General features: G+C 35.9%; 1 protein-coding gene and 1 long non-coding RNA gene across 2 annotated transcripts in view; one reads left to right on the top strand and one right to left on the bottom strand.

Moving 5' to 3' along the window:
• GRAMD2B (GRAM domain containing 2B) overlaps positions 1–19,804 on the bottom strand; it is an 88,902-nt gene extending 69,098 nt beyond the window's left edge. Inside the window, exon 1 of the mRNA XM_021009670.2 lies at positions 19,686–19,804. Within this exon, the coding sequence (XP_020865329.1) occupies positions 19,686–19,804 (119 nt within the window). The remainder of the gene's footprint in view (positions 1–19,685) is intronic.
• The window catches only part of LOC110223924 (uncharacterized), a 78,532-nt gene that overhangs the window by 18,999 nt on the left and 39,052 nt on the right, over positions 1–20,481 (top strand). The gene's annotated exons all lie outside the window — the stretch shown is intronic.

The following is a 20,481-nucleotide window of genomic DNA, read 5'->3' as shown; positions in this document are numbered from 1 at the left end:
GAGGAGGGGCATGATAAAAAGAGATAGAGAAGGATAAAGAAGGAAAATAGGATAGAAGGAAATGCAGTTAGTGATCATAACTGAATGTGAATGGGATGAGCTAACCACAGAACAGAAGCAAATAGAGTGGATTGGAAACTAGAATCCAACAATATGTGTGTAACAGACACACTTGGGACAGAAAGACATATACAGAACTGAAATGAATGGCTGGAGCAGTCTATTATGCTTCTGCTAAAGTAGAAAAGTTAGAGGTAGCAATATTGAACTCAGACAAAGCAAAAGCAAAAACAGATATAATTGCAAGAGATAATGAAAGAAACTACATTTTGCTAAATGGTATCATAGACAATGAAGTAATACAGAAATTTATAGCAAGTTTCTCTGATAAAGGTCTCATTTCTCAAATATGTAGGGAACTGAGTCAAATTTATTAAACCAAGAGCCATCTGCAATTAATAGTCAAAGGATATAAATAGGAACTTTTCAAAAGAAGAAATCAAAGCTACCTTTAGTCATATGAAAATTGCTCTAAATATTATTGATTAGAGAAATTAATTAAATTAAATTAAAAGAACTCTGAGTTACCACCTTACATCTATGAGAAATTACAAATGCTAGACGGGATGAGGGAAAATAGGTACATTAACAAATTGTTGGTGGAGTAATGAACTAGTCCAACCATTCTGGAGAACAAACTGGAACTAAGCCCAAAGAACCATAAACTTGTGCATGCCCTTGGATCCAGCAGTACCACTCCTGAATATGTATCCTAATGAGACCAAATATAAAGGAAAAGGCCCTATATGTACAAAAATATTTAAAGCAGTTCTTTTTGTGGTGGTAAAGAATTTGAAAATCGAGGGGATGCTCATCAATGGCTGAACAAGTTATGGCATATGATTGTGATGGAGTACTATTGTGCTACAAGAAACGATGAGGGGGATGGTTTCAGAAAAAAAGTGCAACATCTATATGAACTGATACATAGTGAAGTGAGAAGAACCAGATCATTATGCACAGTTGTCAACTTTGAAAGATTTGGCTACTCTGATCAATACAATGAACCAAGACAGTTCCAAAGGGCTCATGATGAAAAAATTCTATCCACCTCCAGAGAGAGAACTGGTGAACTCCAAGTGAAAATTGAAGTATAATTTTCTTGCTTTCTTTATTTTTTTTTAACTTTCTTTGAGATATGGATAATAGGGAAATAAGTTTTGCATGATTTTCACATGTATACTTGATACCACAATGCTTGCCTTCTCAGTGGGTGGGGTAATTGTGGGAAGGAAGGAGAGAATATAAACTCAAAAAGCAAAAACAAAAGAATCTTAAAAATAAATATTTTAAAAAGTGAAAAAAATGAGTACTTGGACTTTTGTGGTAAAATTAGTCTTTGATTAATGTAATTAATTACTTAAGAGGAATAGGAAACATCAAAGACATGATTAGAAAATAAAAGGCCTTATTTTTTCTCCATTTTGTTGTATCAGGTTCTAAATATGTGAATATAGCTGGGAATATTGTGTTGTGAGTAAAAGAATGATGTTAAAGATTTTTTTTGTGTGTGTGAAATTAGGGTAAGTAGCTTTGACAGTTCATTTTTATGGGAGCATAATTCTGCTTCAGTGTTCTGAGGAAGCAGTTAATGAATTAAATCTGCTTCACTAGCCTGAGATAGCCAATGCTTATTTGCATATGATAGGCAAACTTGAAAATTTTTTAGAGGGATATTCTTCATCCCTATGTACACTGTATTAAATTAAAAAAGGAACATGTCTTATAGGAACCTTACTGATCACACGGCAATTACAAGATTGATGTCAGGTGTTTTATTCAACATGAACATCTTATGCAACCTAACAAGACAGGTTGATTAAGAATTTACAATGCAGTAAAAATACACTCACAAAAATTTAGCACTATGGACAGATGCATGTAGAAGATGAACATAGACAAACAAGTTGTATACATTGATTGATTATCGTGTCAAGGTGCAGTAATATTGCTTTTCTGCATTATAGTAAATAACCTTCATTAACAGTTGTAGATATTGCACACACACAACTAAATATACAAGGGTAATTTTAGCTGATCTGCTACATACACCTTAGTCCTGGGGTGTATGGGTGTTCAAGGAAGACTAGTACCTCTGTTGTGAGGGCTGCTGAACCTTTTTCAGGGCTGCTTTCCACCTTTTGTGTCCATCTGACACCCAGCTCTCACCTGTGTCTCCAAGAAGCTGTAACATACACAGCAGCCACACCCCAGTAAACTGTATCAGCTGAAGGGCTAAACCAGTTTGAGGGTAATCTCAGACCTGTAGGTGAGTTAGGGGAGTGTTTATCTACCCCAAACATGTGAAGACTTCTCCTAGTGGAATAGGCACATGAGAACAATTTGTTCCAGTGGCCGTGAAGGTGGCTGAAGTAGGTATTGTGGAGCACTTGGAGCTTTGTTATACATCAAAGTTGCCATAGTCATCTCCTGCAACCTGAGCCATAGTCAGCCATCTTACCTTTTGTCTTCCCACTGGACTTTGATGACTCTGGAAGAGAAAGTGAGGCCGACAATTTTTCACAACTCTGTCTCTCTTAAATCCAGTTTATGTGCAAGTCAAAAGAGATCACTCATACCATTTTATCATTTCTACCTACTTCAAAGGCCTGTGGAAATGGGCAAGTGGCAAAGCAGCAGGCATAGATACATTGGGAACTGTAGTCACAATCCTGCAGGCAGCCCAGGCTATAAGGACATTTTCTCACTGGACTGAAGTAGCAGTGGGATTCAGCTGTCCCCTGGGTGTCTAATTATCCTTTTTTAATGACCACAAACTCACCTCCTGGAGTGAGGAAGGGGCTAGAAAAGGTGCCTAAAAACTGGCTGTTTCCACCTAACCTAACCCTGGCCTGCTTATCATGGCAGGCAGGGATCCTATTATGTGATTGAAACGCAAGAAAAGTACAAAAACTTTTATGAAGATGATTCCACTCACCATTGGTACATGAAATGTGCACATATGTACGGGAAACAAGAAATCTAGTATAGACCTAAAAGATGAACAGCTCTGTTGCAAGAAAACTCAGCAGGTATTGTACCCAAACAGAATCCCATGAGTGAAAAGGCTGACTATAGAAGTTGGAGCTGGATACACGTTTTTCTGGAGTGGCCTCAGTAATGGGGATTGCTGTGAAGATGGAATAGGTTTTACAATCAAAACTAATCTAGTCAACAAGCTTGTATGCATCTCCAAAAGAGGGAACAACAGACTCATGACAATGTGATTGCCTCTTGCAGAAAAACACCATACCACCATCATTAGTGCATAGGCTCCCACTATGACGAACCCTGATGAAGTAAAAGAAAAATTTTATGAAGACTGGAGACCCTCATCATCCATGCGCAAAAAGTAAGACAATCTTGTAACCCTGGGTGACTTTAACACTAGAGTAGGCATAGACTAACAGACATGGCAAGGAATCCTTAGAAGTAATGGAGTCAGAAACAGCAACAGCAATAGTCACTTACTACTGAAGACTTGTGTATCTCATCACCAACACTGCCTACCATTTACCTGAAGGCAATGAAACTTCATGAATGCACTCTTGCAGAAAACATTGGCATTTAATAGATTATGTCATTGTAAGGAGAAGAGACAGACAGGATGTGAGAATGATGAAGGTGACTGATCATAGACTTATCCTCTCCAAACTAAACATTCTCATTCAACGAGAGTGGGCAAGATGACTACCAAAAGACTTATGTTTCAGAGATTAGAATGCCTGTCCTTGTGAGAACAGTTTGTTGCTAACTTGGAGGAAAAGTTGAGCCAATGCCCAGTTGGCAACAGTGGAGCAAAAAAGGAGTTGACAGCTTTCAGAGATTTGGTGTACAGCCCCACATTTACTTATTTGAACCAGAAAACTCACAAATATCAAGATTGGTTTGACAAAAATGAAGGAGAAATTCAGAAGCTGCTAAACAAAAAATGAGCACTCCACAGGGTTTACCAGCAGGACAGTTCTTCCTTATCTAATAGGGCAGAATTTAAATTCATCAAAAGTAAATTGCAAATGAACCTTAGAGAGATGCAAGATTCTTGGTTCAGTAAGAAGGCAGATAAAATTCAGTTTTATGCTGATAGTAACAATCCAAAGTGCTATTATGATGACCTGCAGGCTATTTATGAGCCTATGGTACATCTCAACTACTCAGCACTAGGGGAGACACACTGATTAGTGATAAGGACATGATCCTGGAGAGATGGGCTGAATACTTCCATGATGTGTTCAGCAGACCATCATCAAACAATGCTGCAGTTAACCATATGCCTCAGGTTGGAATCAATCACTCCCTACCCAAACTTCCAACTGAAGAAGAGGTTTGAATGCCATTAGGCTCCTCTTCCGTGGCAAAGCTCCTGGTGTTAATTTCATTCTAGTAGAGATTTATAAGGCAAAGGCTCATACAAAAGTTGACTGAAATCTTCTGTATTACACTGCAAGAGAAGTTTATCCCCCAAGAATTCAAGGATGCATCCATTGTCCGTCTCTATAAAACAAAAGGAAATAGGTTGTCCTGTGACAATCACAGCAGGTCTCTCTCTGTCTTTGTCATTGCTGGCAAGATTCTTGCCAGAATAGTCCTTAATAGACTGATCCTTACCTGGAAGATGGTTATTTACCCAAGAGCCACTGTGGCTTTCAGAAAGGACTGAGGAATAGTTAATATGGTGTTTGTTGCCCTACACCTTCAGGAGAAATGCCGGGAGCAGAACAGAGGACTGTACAAAACATTCATTGATCTGACCAAGGCTTTTGATACTGTTAGTTATGAGGGCTTGTGGAAGATCATGACAAAATTTGGTTGCCCAGAGAAGTTCATTGATATTCTAGGTTAGTTTCATGATGGCATACTTGCATGGGTTCTGTATATTCTTGCACTTTCCCAGTCCCCAGTGAAGTGAATCAGGGCTGTGGGCTTGCTCCCATGCTTTTTAGTATGATGTTTTCAATGATGTTGTCTCACACTTTCAATGAGGATGAAAATGACAGCAAGATCAGCTACCACACTGACAGTAAATTATTTAACTTAAAAAGGCTACAAGCAAAGACTAAAGTGGAGGGAGAGTGGCTGCATGATTCTTTTATTCACAGACGGTTGTGGACTCAACCCAGCCTCTGAGTCTGAGGTGGAACAGAGTATATAGATTGATTCTCTGATACTATTTTTAGCTTGGAAATTAACACCAAAAAGACAGAAGTTCTCCACCAGCCAGGACTATACCATTCATATGTGAAACCATTGGTTATAGCAAATGGAGAAATTTTGAATGCTTACCATGGCAGTTTACTTTCTAGGGATGTACACATAAATGATGAGATTGATGCATACATTGCCAAGATAAGGTACCAGAGACTGTGGTTCTTTCTCAAGCTGAATTGCCAAGCATTCAAACTCTAATGAGAGAGCACAGCTCTGATGGGCTGGCCACATTGAACGTCAAATGTACATTTGCCTAAAAGGCTATTTTACAGAGAACTCACACAAAGCAAGAGCTCACAGAGAGGTTGGAAGAAGCAATACAAGGAAACTCTTATTGTCTCTCTGAAGAACTTTGGAATCAATTGTGAGACAAGGGAGACACTGGCACAACCCTGCCTAGCATGACATTCCTGCGTCAAAGAAGGTACTGTGCTCTATGATCAAAGCAGAATTGCAGTAGCTCAAAAGAAATGCAAGATGCCCAAACTTGGAGACAACTCCACTTCAAATGTTCATATGGACTATTTGTATCTCACCTGTGGTAGAGCCTGCCTAGCTTGTATTGATTGGCTTGATCAGCCACAGTCAGACACACGTTACCTTGACCCAGACATAGTGATATCTTTTTGGTCCTCTTTGAGCATGAAGGAAAAAAACTAACCAACTTCAGTCCATGTGGTGTGAGAATGTGTTGTGACAAAGATTTGCTCCAGTGTTTTGTGTTCAAAAGGTTCATTTGTATTTGAAAAAATGGAGAACTTGGAGATGAATAACTTGGGAAATTTGAAACCAGAACTGTTTTATGATTATAGGACAATTGTACATTATTTAATTATTAACCATAAAATAAGACGAGATCTCTCACAAAGACACATAATAGACTTCACAACTATGTCAAAGAGAGGCCACGATTCTTTTCACTGTTGATTTTTGACTGGCAAATTTGGTTGGCCAAAGAGGCTGAGGTTCTCTCTGGGGCCAGTTGCTGCCAAGAAGAAAAATGAAGAGGAGATGAAGAATTCTGCCAAAGGCACAGAGTTGGAGATGCTTTTTCCAATCTTAGGCTAAAGGTCATTGACTTTTTTTAAAGAACATAATACTACTTTAGCTGAAAGCATCAGTTAAGTCTAAAGCTAAACATGGTGGATACTCTAGTTGCTATGGAGGAGCAAACTCAGCTGAGCAGAGGGACAACTTAAAGGCAGATTCTGTGCACAACATATACACATGTAAGCATATATAAAAAATAACACAAAATAAATGTGAAGTAATTTTGGGGAAAGTATCACTAGTAGTTGGGGTGATTAGGAAAATCCTTGGGTGGGATGTCATACTTGAATTGAGTATTGAAGGAAACTAGGGATTTTAAGATATGGAAGTGTGGAGGCAGTGCAATACAGGCATGAGGGAGAGCTTTCTCAGATGAGATGACTACCTGGGAGGAAAGCTCCTCACTTTCCTTCAGGCCATCTAACTGGGGGTCTGGACAAAATTCTAAGTGTCTCTCTTTACACAGGACGCACAAAAGTTTCTTTAGGGATCACTGTACCATAGGCAATCCTCTTACAGGTAAGTTTCACCTGTGTTTTTATTATAAATTTCCCCCAAATTCCTGCCAATGCTAGGACAATCTAAATGGAATTACAAATTCACCTCATAGGACAAGTAGGCTCAGTTAGAAAAGCAGCAAAGAAAGTCAGATGTTTGGGGCTTCTGGGCACAGAGGCACTTAACCCTATGAAGCTACAAACATACAAGAATGAAGCATATTTTGCTCGCATTAGGATAAATGGTCTAGATCTATTTAGATGGAAAAAATATGAACATTTCTCAACTAGGCAGAAGCATTTTAGTGATATAAACTCAATATTTTGCACATTAGGCTCAATATTAACACTTATAAAGGATTTGGTAATAAAGTACCATTATGTAAACACTCAGCAACAACAACAACAACAACAACAATAATAAACAAATGAATGTTTGCAAAATTACCTCAATGGAACTGACTTGTGAAGGAATAACAAAAAAAATAACCATACAATTATAGCCTAAATTTTTTTTTCAATTTCTGTAGAATCTCACAAACTGGAGTTACAAAAATTTAAACTGCCAGGTAGAGAATCTTTCTAGGGTCCATGAAAATGCAAAATGCTCAGTTTTATCCTTTGGCCCCACATGTAGCATTGTTGCTCTGACCCCACTCTGGAAGGAGCAGGCGTGTTCCATTTTATTCTGCCCACAGGGTTCTAAGGTACCCCAACTTTTAGAGAATATCTTTTCTTTGCTATTGGTTAGAGCTCCCATGGAATATATTCTCCTGAATTTTAAGGGCCCTGCAATTCCCATTTGACCACTTAATATGAGATCACTTCTACAAATGTGTATTTACTTCAAAGATATAGTAAGGACAAACAGTTTCTGGGGGGAGGGTGGTTGGGTTCAAAGTTTAGCTCAGTTCCTACATAGCATGGATTTAGAGTCAGAAGACTTCAGATTGAAATCTCGCTCTATCACTGACTAATTGTGTGACCATGAGAAAGTCACACCTGTTTTTTCTCTTCTTTTCTAAAGTATATCACAAGGTTGTTGCTAGGAGCAAATGAATAATGCATGTATATCAATTTATATCTACATCATACATATAAATTCCAGCTATTATTGTTAAGCTCTTGTTCTTTGAGAAGTAATATTTCCTGTGGAAGCAGCGATGATTCCTTGAAGCCTGTCTCTATCATAGCTACTCCTGCCAAAGGCCAGAAACAGGCTTGCTTCTCTTCCTGTCTCAAAGCTTGTTCCAACTGTTTTATCTTTCCTTAAGTTCCTGTTTTCTATCTAAGGGAATTCTCATGTATAGAGTTAATAAGACTTTTGTATTTTGAACCTAATGACAGGTCATATCTTTCCCAGGTCTGAACAGATTTCTGTAGTTATCTCCAACTCATGCCTTAAATCCCAACCCTACATTAGTCATCTTTCAGAATCCCAGTCTTAAAGTTTTACCATGGAAAAAACACTTTCACTTAGAGTAATAACATCAATAAGTACCACCAATGGCAAAAAAATAGTTAAATGATAAAAAATTTAGAACCAGAAAGGATCTTTAAAATCATTTAGTGCAAACTCACATTCAGTATAGCCCTTTGAGGTCTGCAAAGGTCTTTACAAACATTGACTTATTTGAGCCTCACAATATTCCTGTAAGGCAGGTGCAATTATTATCCCTATTTTTATAGACAGTAACTCAGAGGTTAAGTGATTTGCTGGGTACCACACAGCTAGTAATTGACATGGGATTCAATCCTGGGTCTTCCTGCCTCCAAGTCCAGTGTTCTAATCAATATGCCCTATGACTGCAGGCCCATGTGACTATTCCCAAAACTGATATTGGTTTGATAGTAAATTTTATTATTTCCATTTCTCAGATGGGAAACTAGCAGTACTGAAAACAAATGATTTATTGATATTCACATAGGAAGGTGTGGAATTCCAAGATTCTATCTTTTATCCAATCTGAAAATGATTTGAAGTCTTTTACAAATTAACTTTCAATTACTTTACATTTGGACAAAGTATGTAAATTGAGAGAATGAGAGTGTGGTGTAGTTTATAGAGTGACCAGGTCACCAGGGCGGGGAACATTCGGCCTTGAGGCCACATATGGCCTTCTAGGTTCTTAGGTGTGGCTTTTCAATTGAGTCCAAGTTTTATAGAATAAATCCTTTTATGAAGGGGATTTGTTCTGTGAAATCTGGATTCAGTCAGAGGGCTACCCTTGAGGACCAAGAGGGCCACATGTGGCCTTGAGGCAGTAGGTCCCCCATCCCAGGACCAGAAAGTCAGGAAACTCTGAGTTCAAGTACTGCATTTGATACATACTAGTTATGTGTGATAGGCATAGGATCTGCACCTGTGATTTCATTGGTAATGGGAGCTTCTGGTTGGGGAAGTTCCTTCTACCTATTCAGATAAGCACTTTTCCCGAGATTTAGAATCTTAGTTGCCTAGAGCATTGAGGGTTAAGTGACTTGCCCATGGTCATGGAGCTAGTAGGTCAAAGCAAAACTTGAACTCATGTTTTCCTGGCTTCAAGACCAGCTCTCTACCATGCAATCTTGGTCAAGTTGTTTAATTTCTCACTTCCCAAGCAACTCTCCAAGACTATGAATTGTGGTATGATTGATCACTACCCTGATATTAGGGAGTTTCCCCGCCAAGTATGGAAATAAAATAATTAATCAATAAGCTTTTTATTAAATGATATGTTGTAGGATAGTTAGGTGGAGCAGTAGATAGAGCCCCAGACCTGGAATCAGGAAGATCTGAGTTCAAATCTGGTCTCACATATTTACTAGCTGTGTAACCCTGGCCAAGTCACTTAACCTCTGGAAAAGGAAATGGCAAATCACTCAAGTATCTTTGCCAAGAAAACTCCATAGACAGTGTTGGTGTGCTATAGTCAATGGAGTCATGAAGAGTTAGACAGGAAAATAATTGAACAACAACAACAAAAATACTATGTGCTAGGTACTAGCCTACATGTTGGGGATAAAAGGCATAAATGAAAAATTTCCTGCCATTAAATAGCTCATATTCTATAGGGGGAGACAACAATCTATAGGGGAAATTAATAGGTTTGGACCATATAAATTGAGATGGGTCATGTTAAAATCTTTAACTCTTTTAGGCTGGGTCCTATCTGAATTTCAAAATGTTTTTTTTTTAAAAAAAAAAGTAAATAAACTCATTTATCCAAGTTGATATCAAAACACCATAGAAAGTAGCAAGAAATGGCAAGTCCATAGCAAGAAATCAGAGGAAAGTATACATATGAGAATATATACTTACATTGAAGGAGCTCTCACATTGAAGTGAGGTAATTTAGCTCAACCAAAATATATGGTCCCAGATATCACTTATGGGGACATTCACCCTCCTTCAGACTTAATTTGCTATAAATTATCATACATTTGAACAAGCATCTGTAATAGGTCTGGCCATTATACAATTAAATAAGGCTTGATTTTGTTTGGGTGTGATTTTTCTTTTCTTGGTTATGAGCTTAAAAAAAAGAACACCCCAAAAATGATGACCCCAGAAAAGTGTTTGCGCTGTGTTATCAAGAAACTTAAGAAGTAGAAAAAGTGGTTCTGCACCAATTTAAAATTTAGCAAAAATTTGTATGTCATTCAGTTTTTTTTATGGTCCAATAGATGTCTGACCTTATTTATTGCTATTCAATGAGTCATAAATTACTTCCCAAATTACTTTGGACAGACAAACTAAGTTAACTATGTTTGAAATTGATTTTCAACATGAAATTTTTGACTTTTAAAATAAAAGAGTTCTTGAGTTCTTACCTTTCCCACCCCCAACCTCCTACAATTTGATTTTGTGAAAGACTTTTAAGAGAAATAAAATAAGGTGAGTTTTTTTGCTTTGAATTTCTTCTTAAGCAGCACACAGACTTTTGTAGTTGACTTTAGAGTTTTGATGTTATCTTTAGTTCTCATTTGCTCTTCAAGCTAATAATGAATCCTTCCCTAGTAACATGGAAAAATGGTGAAGACAAATGATACGTATTTTTTCTGATAGTGTATATTGTCTTCTAAAATTGTCTCTTATCAATCAATAAACATTTATTAAATGCCTATTAGGTGCCAGGTACCATGCTAAGTATTCTCTGTTGAGAAGAGGGAGATATCATCAATTCTCCAAGACCATGAATGTTCATTATCATTTATCAGAATACGAAAAAGCAGCCAGATTTTTAGGGACTTACCATTAAAAAAGAATTAGAGATGTGAAAGAAAGCCATTTTCCTAACTCAAATTCCTGTATTAAATATTATGTCATCTTAGATGTGAGATGGGATCAGGGAGTGTCAGAATTTGAGGAAAGAGAATGAGTTAGGGAAGATAAAAATAATTCCTTTTTCTTAAATTATTGATGAGAATTTTAGGATATATGAAATACTACTGCTAATCAATAAATCACTACTAATCAAGAAATGCAAATTAAAGCAATTTTGAGAATTACCTCATACCCATCAGAAGGGTAAAGATGACAAAAAAGAAAAATGAAAAATGTTAGAGGGGTTATGGGAAAAGAGGCACATTGATGTACTGTTGATACACCTGTAAGTGGTTAGAACCATTCTGGAAAGGAATTTGGAATTACACACAAAAAGTTACTATACCATGCATGTTCTTTAACCCAGCTATACCACTGGTAGGTCTATACCCCAAAGAAAGTAAATAAAGAAGAAAAGATTTTATATGTACAAAATATTTATAACAGAGATCTTTGTGGTGGCAAAATTCTCAAAACTAAGAGGTTGTCTATCAATAGAAGAATAAGTGAGTAAGTTGTGGTATATGAATATGATGGAATACTATTGTGACATAAGAAATGAGGAAATAGATGATTTCAAAAAGATAAGAAAAGACTTGTATGAAATGATGCAGAGTGAAGCAAGCAGAACTTGAAGAAAAATTTATAAATATCATGCTTACAAATAATACGTTACCAATATTATGAAAATAACTTTGAAGACCTTTATAAACTAAGAATGAAATGAACAGAATCAGAACTATTTATAGAATAACATTTTAAAAATTAACAAGTTAGAAAGCAATAAGAACTATGATCAATACAATATAATTTATGATTCTAGAGCTCCAATGATGAAATATATTCTTCATGGCAGAGAGGTAATGGATTCAGATTGGAAAAAAAAGTCTACACACACATGCACACACCACACACACAAAACGCTTATATAATGAAAGGGAGGATTCTGGGAAGATGATGGGGTAGGTTGGAAAATTCTAGGCTCTCTAAATTTCCCCCACTAAAAAGATAGAACATTGCCTCAAAGTGAATATAGAAGGGCAGAAATAAATAAAATTCAGGGTAAAGTAGTTGTTCTCCTAAGACAATTTTAGAGGACCTCAGGAAAGACCTTATTTCTAGAGATGGAAGTTCTGCACAAGAGAAGAGTGAACACCTCCAGGCAGACATCACTGAAACAACAAACAACAAGCCTTGGGCCAGCTGGGTCAGGCCTTAGAAACTTTCACCTAACAGACTGTATGGGGGTTGGACAGCTGAGCAGGGGAAGACTGAAGGACCTTTCATAGTTGTGGGAAACCAGTGCCATGTATGCTGACCAGAAATGCTCCTAGGCTGTGGCTATGGGCCTGAAGGAATGATTACACGCTTGGTAGCAAAGGGCAGGGACACTGCTGGCTGTGGACACTTGCAGGGGAGTGGAGTCCCTGGTTCCAGTTCCAGAACAGAGGGGAGAGCTGAAGTTTGTAGCCTCTGGAGTAACTTCAGGGATCAAGAGCATTTGTGGGACAGCTTGGCTGGGGTCCCTAGCCATGGATTGAGGGTGGAGAGGAGTGCTTGAGGTTGGGTCCCTGGACAAATCTCAGAAAATGACTGTAAGAAGGGCCTGAAGCCTGGGGCACCACTCTCTACACTCAGGGTCTACAGCCAATTACAATAATAAACTGCTAAAAATAAAATAAAATAAAATAAAATTTAAAAAAATGCGTAAGCAAAGGAGAAAGAACCCAATCATGGGCAGCTACTCTGGGGATAGAAAAGATCTGGGTTCAGAGTAAGAGTAAAGATAAAAAATTTAAAAAAACTATTCCTAACTCAGTAGAAACATCAAATGGTCACAAGCCCCAAGAGAGTTATTGGAACAACTTAAAAAGGATTTCAAAAATCAAATGAGAGAGATTAAAGAAAAAATAGGGAAAAAATAAGAGCAATCCAAGAAAATTAAAAAAAAATATGAGGAGAAAGTCAACCAATTGGAAAAAAAAACACACTCCAAAAGCTCAAGAAAAAAAAAAAACTTCTTGAAAACTAGAATTGGGCAAGGGGAAGCTTATGACCTTATAGGACACCAAGAAATAATAAAACAAAATTAAAATAATGAAAAGATAGAAGAGAATGTGAAACATCTTATTAGAAAAACAACTGATCTGGAGAACAGATCAAGGAGAGACAATATAAGAATTGTTGGATTGCCTGAAAGTCATGATAAAAAAGAGTCTTGATACAATATTACAGAAATTATCAAAGAAAATTGCCCTGAAGTTTTAGAACTAGAGGGTAAAGTAGAAATAGAAAAAAATCCGCTGATCACCACCTAAAAGAGATCCCAGGATGAAAACTTTCAGGAATATCATAGTCAAGTTTCAAAACTCCAAGGTCAAGGAGAAAATACTGCAAGCAGTAAGAAAAAAAAATTTAAATGGTTGGAGCTACAATCAGGATCACAGAAGACCTTGCAGCTTGTATGTTAAAAGACTGTGGGTCTTGGAACATAATATTTTTGAAGAGTAAAAGAGCTGTGGTTGTGACCAAAAATAACTTACCCAGCAAAATTGAGTATAATCATGAGCGAAAAAAAATCACATTCAGTGAATTGAAAGACTTTCAGGTATTTGCGACAAAAAGACAAGAACTCTGGAAAATTTGACATATAAGATTCAGAAGAAACAGAAGATAAACATTAAAGAACATTATAAGGGACTTTATAAGGTCCCTTATATGTGAAAATATTGTCATTATTCTTAAGACAGTCATCATTACTTGAGTAGTTTGAAAGAAAGGCTTTGGATGAGCTGAGTAAGATGGGTTGATTCTAAAAAATAAAACTAGGTAAGGAGAGGTTAAAAAAAGGAGAGTAATTATTTCATACAAATAAGGAGTGAAAAGAAGAAGAATATAGAAGAAGGGGGTCTGGGTGGAGGGCTGGTGGTGCTGGAATGTTACTCTCATCAGAACTGGGTTAAAGAAGGAACAATGTATACATCTAGAAGGATATAAACACCTTATAAATTTATAAAAAAAATAAGAGAGTGATGGAAGAGGATAAGGTAGGGACTCTTAGAGAGTTGGGTAGATGAAGGAAAAAGAGGGCAAGGTAGTGATTAGAAGTAAATTAGATGTGTAAGGAGGGATAGGATAAACAGAATGAAAGGGATAAATAGTGAGGAAAAATAGGATGGAGGTAAATATACAACTACTAATTATAACCTTGATAGTGAATGCAATGAATTTACCCATAAAATGGAAATTTTACTCATAGCAGAATGGATTAAAAATCAAAATCAGAAAACACATTGTTTACAAGAAATGTAGTTGAAAATGAGAGATAGCCACAGAGTTAAAATAAAGGGCTGAAGCAGAATTTATGTTTCAGCTGATATAAAATAGTAGGGGTAGCAATCATGATCTCAGACAAAATTAAAACTAAAATAGATTTAATTAAAAATCAATAAACAGGGAAACTATACTATGTCACCAATATTATTCAATATTGCTTTAGAAATGCTAGCAGTAAGAGAAGAAAAAGAAACAGAAGTAATCAGAATGGAAAATGAGGTGATAAACTATCTCTTTTTATGGACAATATAATGATATATTTGGAAAATCCTAAAGATTTAACTAAAAATTAGTTGAAACAAGTAATAATTTTAGCAAACTGGTAGGATATAGAATAAGTCCACATAAAGCATCAACATTTTTATATATCACCAATAAAACCCTTGAAGAAGAGATAGCCCATTTAAAGTAACTTTAGACATTACAAAATACTGATCGTATACCTGCCAAAACAGACCCAGGAACTACATGGGCATAATTATAAGACACTTTATACAAATAAAATCAGATTTAAATAATTGGAGAAATATTAATTGTTCAAGGGTAGGCAAAGTCAATATAATAAAGATGATAATTTCATCTAACTAATCTATCTATTCAATGCCGTCCCAATTAAATTACTAATAAATTCTTTTACTGAGTTAGAAAAAATAATAAAATTCATTTGGAAGAACAAAAGGTTAAGAATTTCAAAGAAACTAATGAAAATATGTAAAGGAAGGAGATTCAGCTGTACTAGATCCCAAACTATATTGTGAAAGATTAATATCAAAACTATCTGGTACTGGCTAAAAAATAGGTATAGCAGTGAAACAGAGTAGATATACAATACAAAGTAATAAAGGATTATGGTAACCTTTTGTCTGATAAATGTAAAGATTTTAGTTTTGGGAATAAGAAGTCATTATTTGGTAAAAATTGATGGGAAACACGGAAAACAGTTTGGCAGAAATTGGGCATAGATCAATATCTTAAACCGTGTAACAAGATAAGGTCAAAATGGATACACGACCTAGACTTATAGGGAGATATCACGAGAAAATTAGACATGAATAGAACAGTTTATGCATAAATAGGAGATAGAGAGCATTGTGAGTTGTAAAATTATATTATAGTAAATTAAAAAGTTCTTATACAAATAAAACCAGTGATCAGAAGGAAAGCAGAAAACTGGGAAAGTTTTTTGGAGGCAGTCTCTTAGATAAAGGTCTCATTTTTTAAATATATAAAGAACTTTGTCAGATTTGTAAGACTATGAGTCATTCCCCAATTGATAAATGATCAAAAGATATGAACAGGAAGTTTTTCGATGATGAAATCAAAACTAGATATAGTTTTATGAAAAAATGCTCTAAATGATTATTGACAGAAATGCAAATTAATACAACTTTGAGATATTATCATACACCTATCAGATTAAAATGATAGATGTCCTTCAATTGGGGAATGGCTAAAGAAGTCGAGATATATGATTGTGATGGATTACCACTGTGCTATAAGAAATGACAAGTTGATTGAATTAGAAAAATATAGGAAAAGAAAGACTTAGACCTGTGAAGGAAGATGCTATACACTCCAGAAAAAGAACTCATAATCAGAGGCATGTAAAATATGTTTTTATATTTATGTATATATGTTTGTATATGCATATCTATATATTTGGGTATGTGTATATATATATATATATACATGTTTATTGTAGTCTTCTTTTGGTGATGTGGGGAGGCAGGGAGAAAAAAAATAAAAAGTGCATAGCAGAGAACAAAAGAAAGTTTAGAAGGAAGCACAAAAAAGCTGGATGCCTTTGAAAACAGTATGTAATATTCATTACATAGTTTTTTTTAAAGTAAGCAGTCTGAAATATAAATGTATATTGAACCCTCTTTTTATTTTCTGCTGTGTACATTGAAATGTTCTTTTTTTCCTCATTTTGTATTTAAGTTTAAAATGAATGAATTTTCTTAAAAATGAGGTGGAAAGGTGCTACAGAGGTGGAATATTGTATATGCTTTCAGGTAAGGTCACTGTTATTAGTTTTACTTAGTTATTTTACTCTGTTACAAGTAAACTTAATTGTATATTACTTTTTACTCTTATGGAGTGGGGGTAATCTGTAAATGTTTATGATGTAAAAACAAAACTCTTTTTGTTTGTTTCAGTTTTAACGAAAAAAATACTTCAATTTTTAAAAAGTTGAAAAAGAAATTTAGGATCATAAATTTAGTTGGAAAATGAAGAGAAAGACAACATTTACTCTTATTCTCTTTGAAATGTGTGACTTGGGAAGGTCTCCCTCGGACTTCCCATGATGGAGGAGGTGAGATCCTTCTCTATTCCCTCTTCTCCAGCCAGCAGTGATGGTGGCTGTACACACAGCAGTAAAAGCACATGTTCAATTAGGTGAGGCTGAGACTGGATTTCAAAATCTTAGTTGCCTCCTCTGTTTTGCGTTTCTTTTCCTGTTCACGACAATCCTATGGTGGACATTTATAGCCTATATTGGCTATTACCTTGTGAATCTGAGAGGCATGAAATAACTGAGAGCTCTGGGTGACTAGCAGCTACTACAATACTTCTTGGAGAAGAAGAAAACTAATGAGTCCAAACCATGCTCTGGCTTGCCAGAAGACATGTACCTTGAGGGATTGTGCAGAGCCAAGGTGAAGGCAGAATGGCTGCTCAGCAGTCCACAAATGCTTCAGGTTGTAACTTACATAAACTTCTCTTCAGTAGTGTAGAGTAATGATATGGTGCTACCTGCCTGAATGAGGGGTATAGTTGGTGAGAACTTGGAAGAAGAGACTTTCTTTTCTAGCTTCCAGCTTTTAGAGAGGACAGACTTGGTTTCAGGACCTCTTCAGAGAGAGATCCTTGGAAAGGGAAAATAAAATTTGAGAAGCATAAAAGACATGTAGAGGAACTGATGTCCCTGATTTCCACTTTCCCACTTTAGACACTTGGAAGAATTCCTCCTTGGGTGAGATCAGAGAACATTGCTCTTTTAGTTTGAGCTAAGATCTCTTACTACCAATAAGAGTGCTCATTTATTCTTTGAATTACCTGATATATTCTAGTCCCTATAACTTCTTTGGTTTTTGTTTGATATCTAATTGTATAAGTGAATTTATTTGCTATTGTAACTGGCATTAGTGGAAAGGGTGTCAAGCCTTCAAATATAAGCTTAGGGCACTCCTTCCCTATCAAGGAATAGTGACCAGCACAGTGGATTGAAACTAAATGAAATCATTTCCACTTGACTTGCAATTTTTAAGAAGTAGATAGATATAATTATTGTCTAGTGCCTCCATTCTTTAAAGATTAGCTTGATGGGGGAAGCTAGGTGGTGCAGTGGATAGAGCTCCGGCCTTGGAGTCAGGAGGAGCTGAGTTCAAATCTGGCCTCAGACACTTGACACTTACTAGCTGTGTGACCCTGAGCAAGTCACTTAATCCCGTTTGCCTCACCAAAAAAGTGAAAAAAAAATAATTGGCTTGATGGTCCCAATTTTCTCCTCCCTTCCAGGCAGGTATCAAAGCCTCCCTTGTAGACAGATAGATGAGATTCTAGAGATGCCTGTGCACACCTCCTGAGAGTTGAATTTAGACAAATCGAGGTAGATATACAAACATATCATCTACATGATCGACGTGCATGCCTTATATAATGTTCAAAATATTAAGTTTCTGAGAAAATATGATTAAATATTTTAAGCTTTTTGTCAATGTATCTTATAAGTCTTTTATATTTTAAGCATTCTTTTGTGGTAGAGGAAATAAATAGCTATTCTATTTCCATAATGATAACCTTTTCTAAAAGGCACCCTCATAATATTTTTAGAGGGTGGCACACACTTGATATGAGATATACTAGGCTTTGTGTAAGAGATTATAAACTTTAGGGTAGGACATAATGAATCAGAGACTATGAGAAAAAACCTGGTTCTTCTCTTTGGAGGTTAGTTTCCTCTTGGACTGAACTTAGTGTAGGTGAAGCCAGAGCTGGAGCTTTCTTTATAAGGCAGCTCAGCCTATTGGCCCAGCAAGTCTTGCATAATAAGACCTCTTTACCTTTAGACAGAGATTTGTTAGAAAACATTCCCACAAATGTTTTATTTGATCTTCATAATAGTGGTAGTGATTCACTGAAGCTTAATTTTTAGTCTTAAATATATTATTAATATTAGCACTTCCAGTTTGCAATGTACTTTATGTATGTTATTTCATTTGATTTTCAAAATAGTTTCTGAGTTAGATAGGTACCAAAAGTATGGTTATTTCCATTTTACAATTATTATTAGTTAGAGACAGTTTTATAACTCAAACAGATGTGCTTCCTGTGTGTAGAGTAAAACCAAAGCTAACTAAAATCACTATATCCATAATAAATAGTTGAGCCAGAGAATACCCACTCCCATATCTATTGATTATGCATAGGAAAAACAAAATGGTTATTTTTCTAAATCTCTGAATGTATCTTTGGTTCCAGCTACTTGGTTTTGCATTGTCTATATAGCTGAACCTGAACAATGGTTCAAGTAGCTCCATAGTCAAATTGTTTCTCAATTTAATGAACACATTCTAACTCCTGTTCTTTAATGTTGGGTAGTAATTTTATTTTATTCTCTCTTAAAAATATCATATTTTTAGTTTATGCACTTCTGGAAATTGGTACACTTTTGCCATGCTTTCTTTCTTCCTTTGGCTTAAATTTTGTTTCACATCAAGAAGAAAGAGGAAGAACAGTGCTAATGATAGCATGGAGGTTGTGAAGTTTGAGATTATTTCTTCTGGGTCAGTGGCATAAGGAGAATAGCATGGGTGAGACAGGCCATTGAGAGAGTTAAGAACAGCTAATTAATTCCAAACGACTCATGTTGGAAAATGCTATCCACATTCAGAGAAAGAACTATGGAGTCTGGATGTAGATTGAAACATACTATTTTCACTTTTTTTGTGGCTTTCCGCTTTTATTCTGTTTCTTCCTTTGCAATATGACAATATGTGCATACATGCACATGTATGACCTATATCAGATTGCTTGCCATTTTGAGGAGGCGGGTGGGGAGGGAAAGAGACAGAAAAAATTTGAAACTCAAAATCTTATAGAAATGAATGTTGAAAACTATCTTTACATGTAAATAAAAATAAAATGCTATTTACCAAAAATAAAAAATAAAAATAGACAAATGAATTAAGAAAAAAAAAGAATTCCCAATTGTTGGTTCTTACCTCAGAAGCGTAGATCCAGGACTGTCTGCTGGCCTTAACTCCTCGCTCAGGTTCCTCTGGCTGCTTAGACCTTCAAAATGAAACATGCTATCACTAGAGAATTGCCTTTTCTTCATCATTGTGTGTGTGATTTGCAAAGTCAAGAAAGAAGCATTAAGCACTCATGGACACATGGTGAAATGATTGTAGAAGAGCAGAGTTTTGTTGCTTCAGGAAGTTCTCTTAGACTGACCTCTAATCTACATGGGGCCTCTTACAAAAAAAAAAAAGTTAATGAGTAACAGTGTGCTTGAAGTGATTTCTTTTTACCCATATTTTTTTCGTGGGCAAAATACCAACTGATCTCAGATGCCTATTATTAGCCATATTAACACTTTTGGAAATTTATAACCATGGAAAATGGGAAAAATCTGCTCATTGAACTTTGAAGAAGAATTTAATTAAGAAACTAGAGATATCTAAAACACTACAAACAAGTCAAAATGCTTTTAATAACTATCCAAAAAAACACTAATGGGCTAAAAATCATTGAATTTCCTTTACACTTGGCCATTCTAGAGAATGTAGTTGGGCAAAGTACACAGAAATAAAGCTGCAGTCCTTTGTGTTAGTTCTTGTAGAAGTTTTGCATACAAGATGAGGGTATATTCAACATGTAAGTTGTGTGTTTTTCATTATAAGCATTTTTAATACTGAATCCATAGGGATTTCAGCTGAATAAGAATCTCTTTAGTTCAGCTGAATAAGAATCCCTATCCTATAGTTCAGAAATAATATTACAATTCTTTTACAAACA

The sequence above is a fragment of the Phascolarctos cinereus genome, unplaced genomic scaffold (genome assembly GCF_003287225.1).
Source record: "Phascolarctos cinereus isolate Bilbo 61053 unplaced genomic scaffold, phaCin_HiC Scaffold_4;HRSCAF=312, whole genome shotgun sequence".
Classification (NCBI taxonomy): Eukaryota; Metazoa; Chordata; class Mammalia; order Diprotodontia; family Phascolarctidae; genus Phascolarctos; species Phascolarctos cinereus.
Note: the sequence above shows the minus strand (reverse complement) of the source record. Positions and strands in the feature narration are given on the sequence as shown.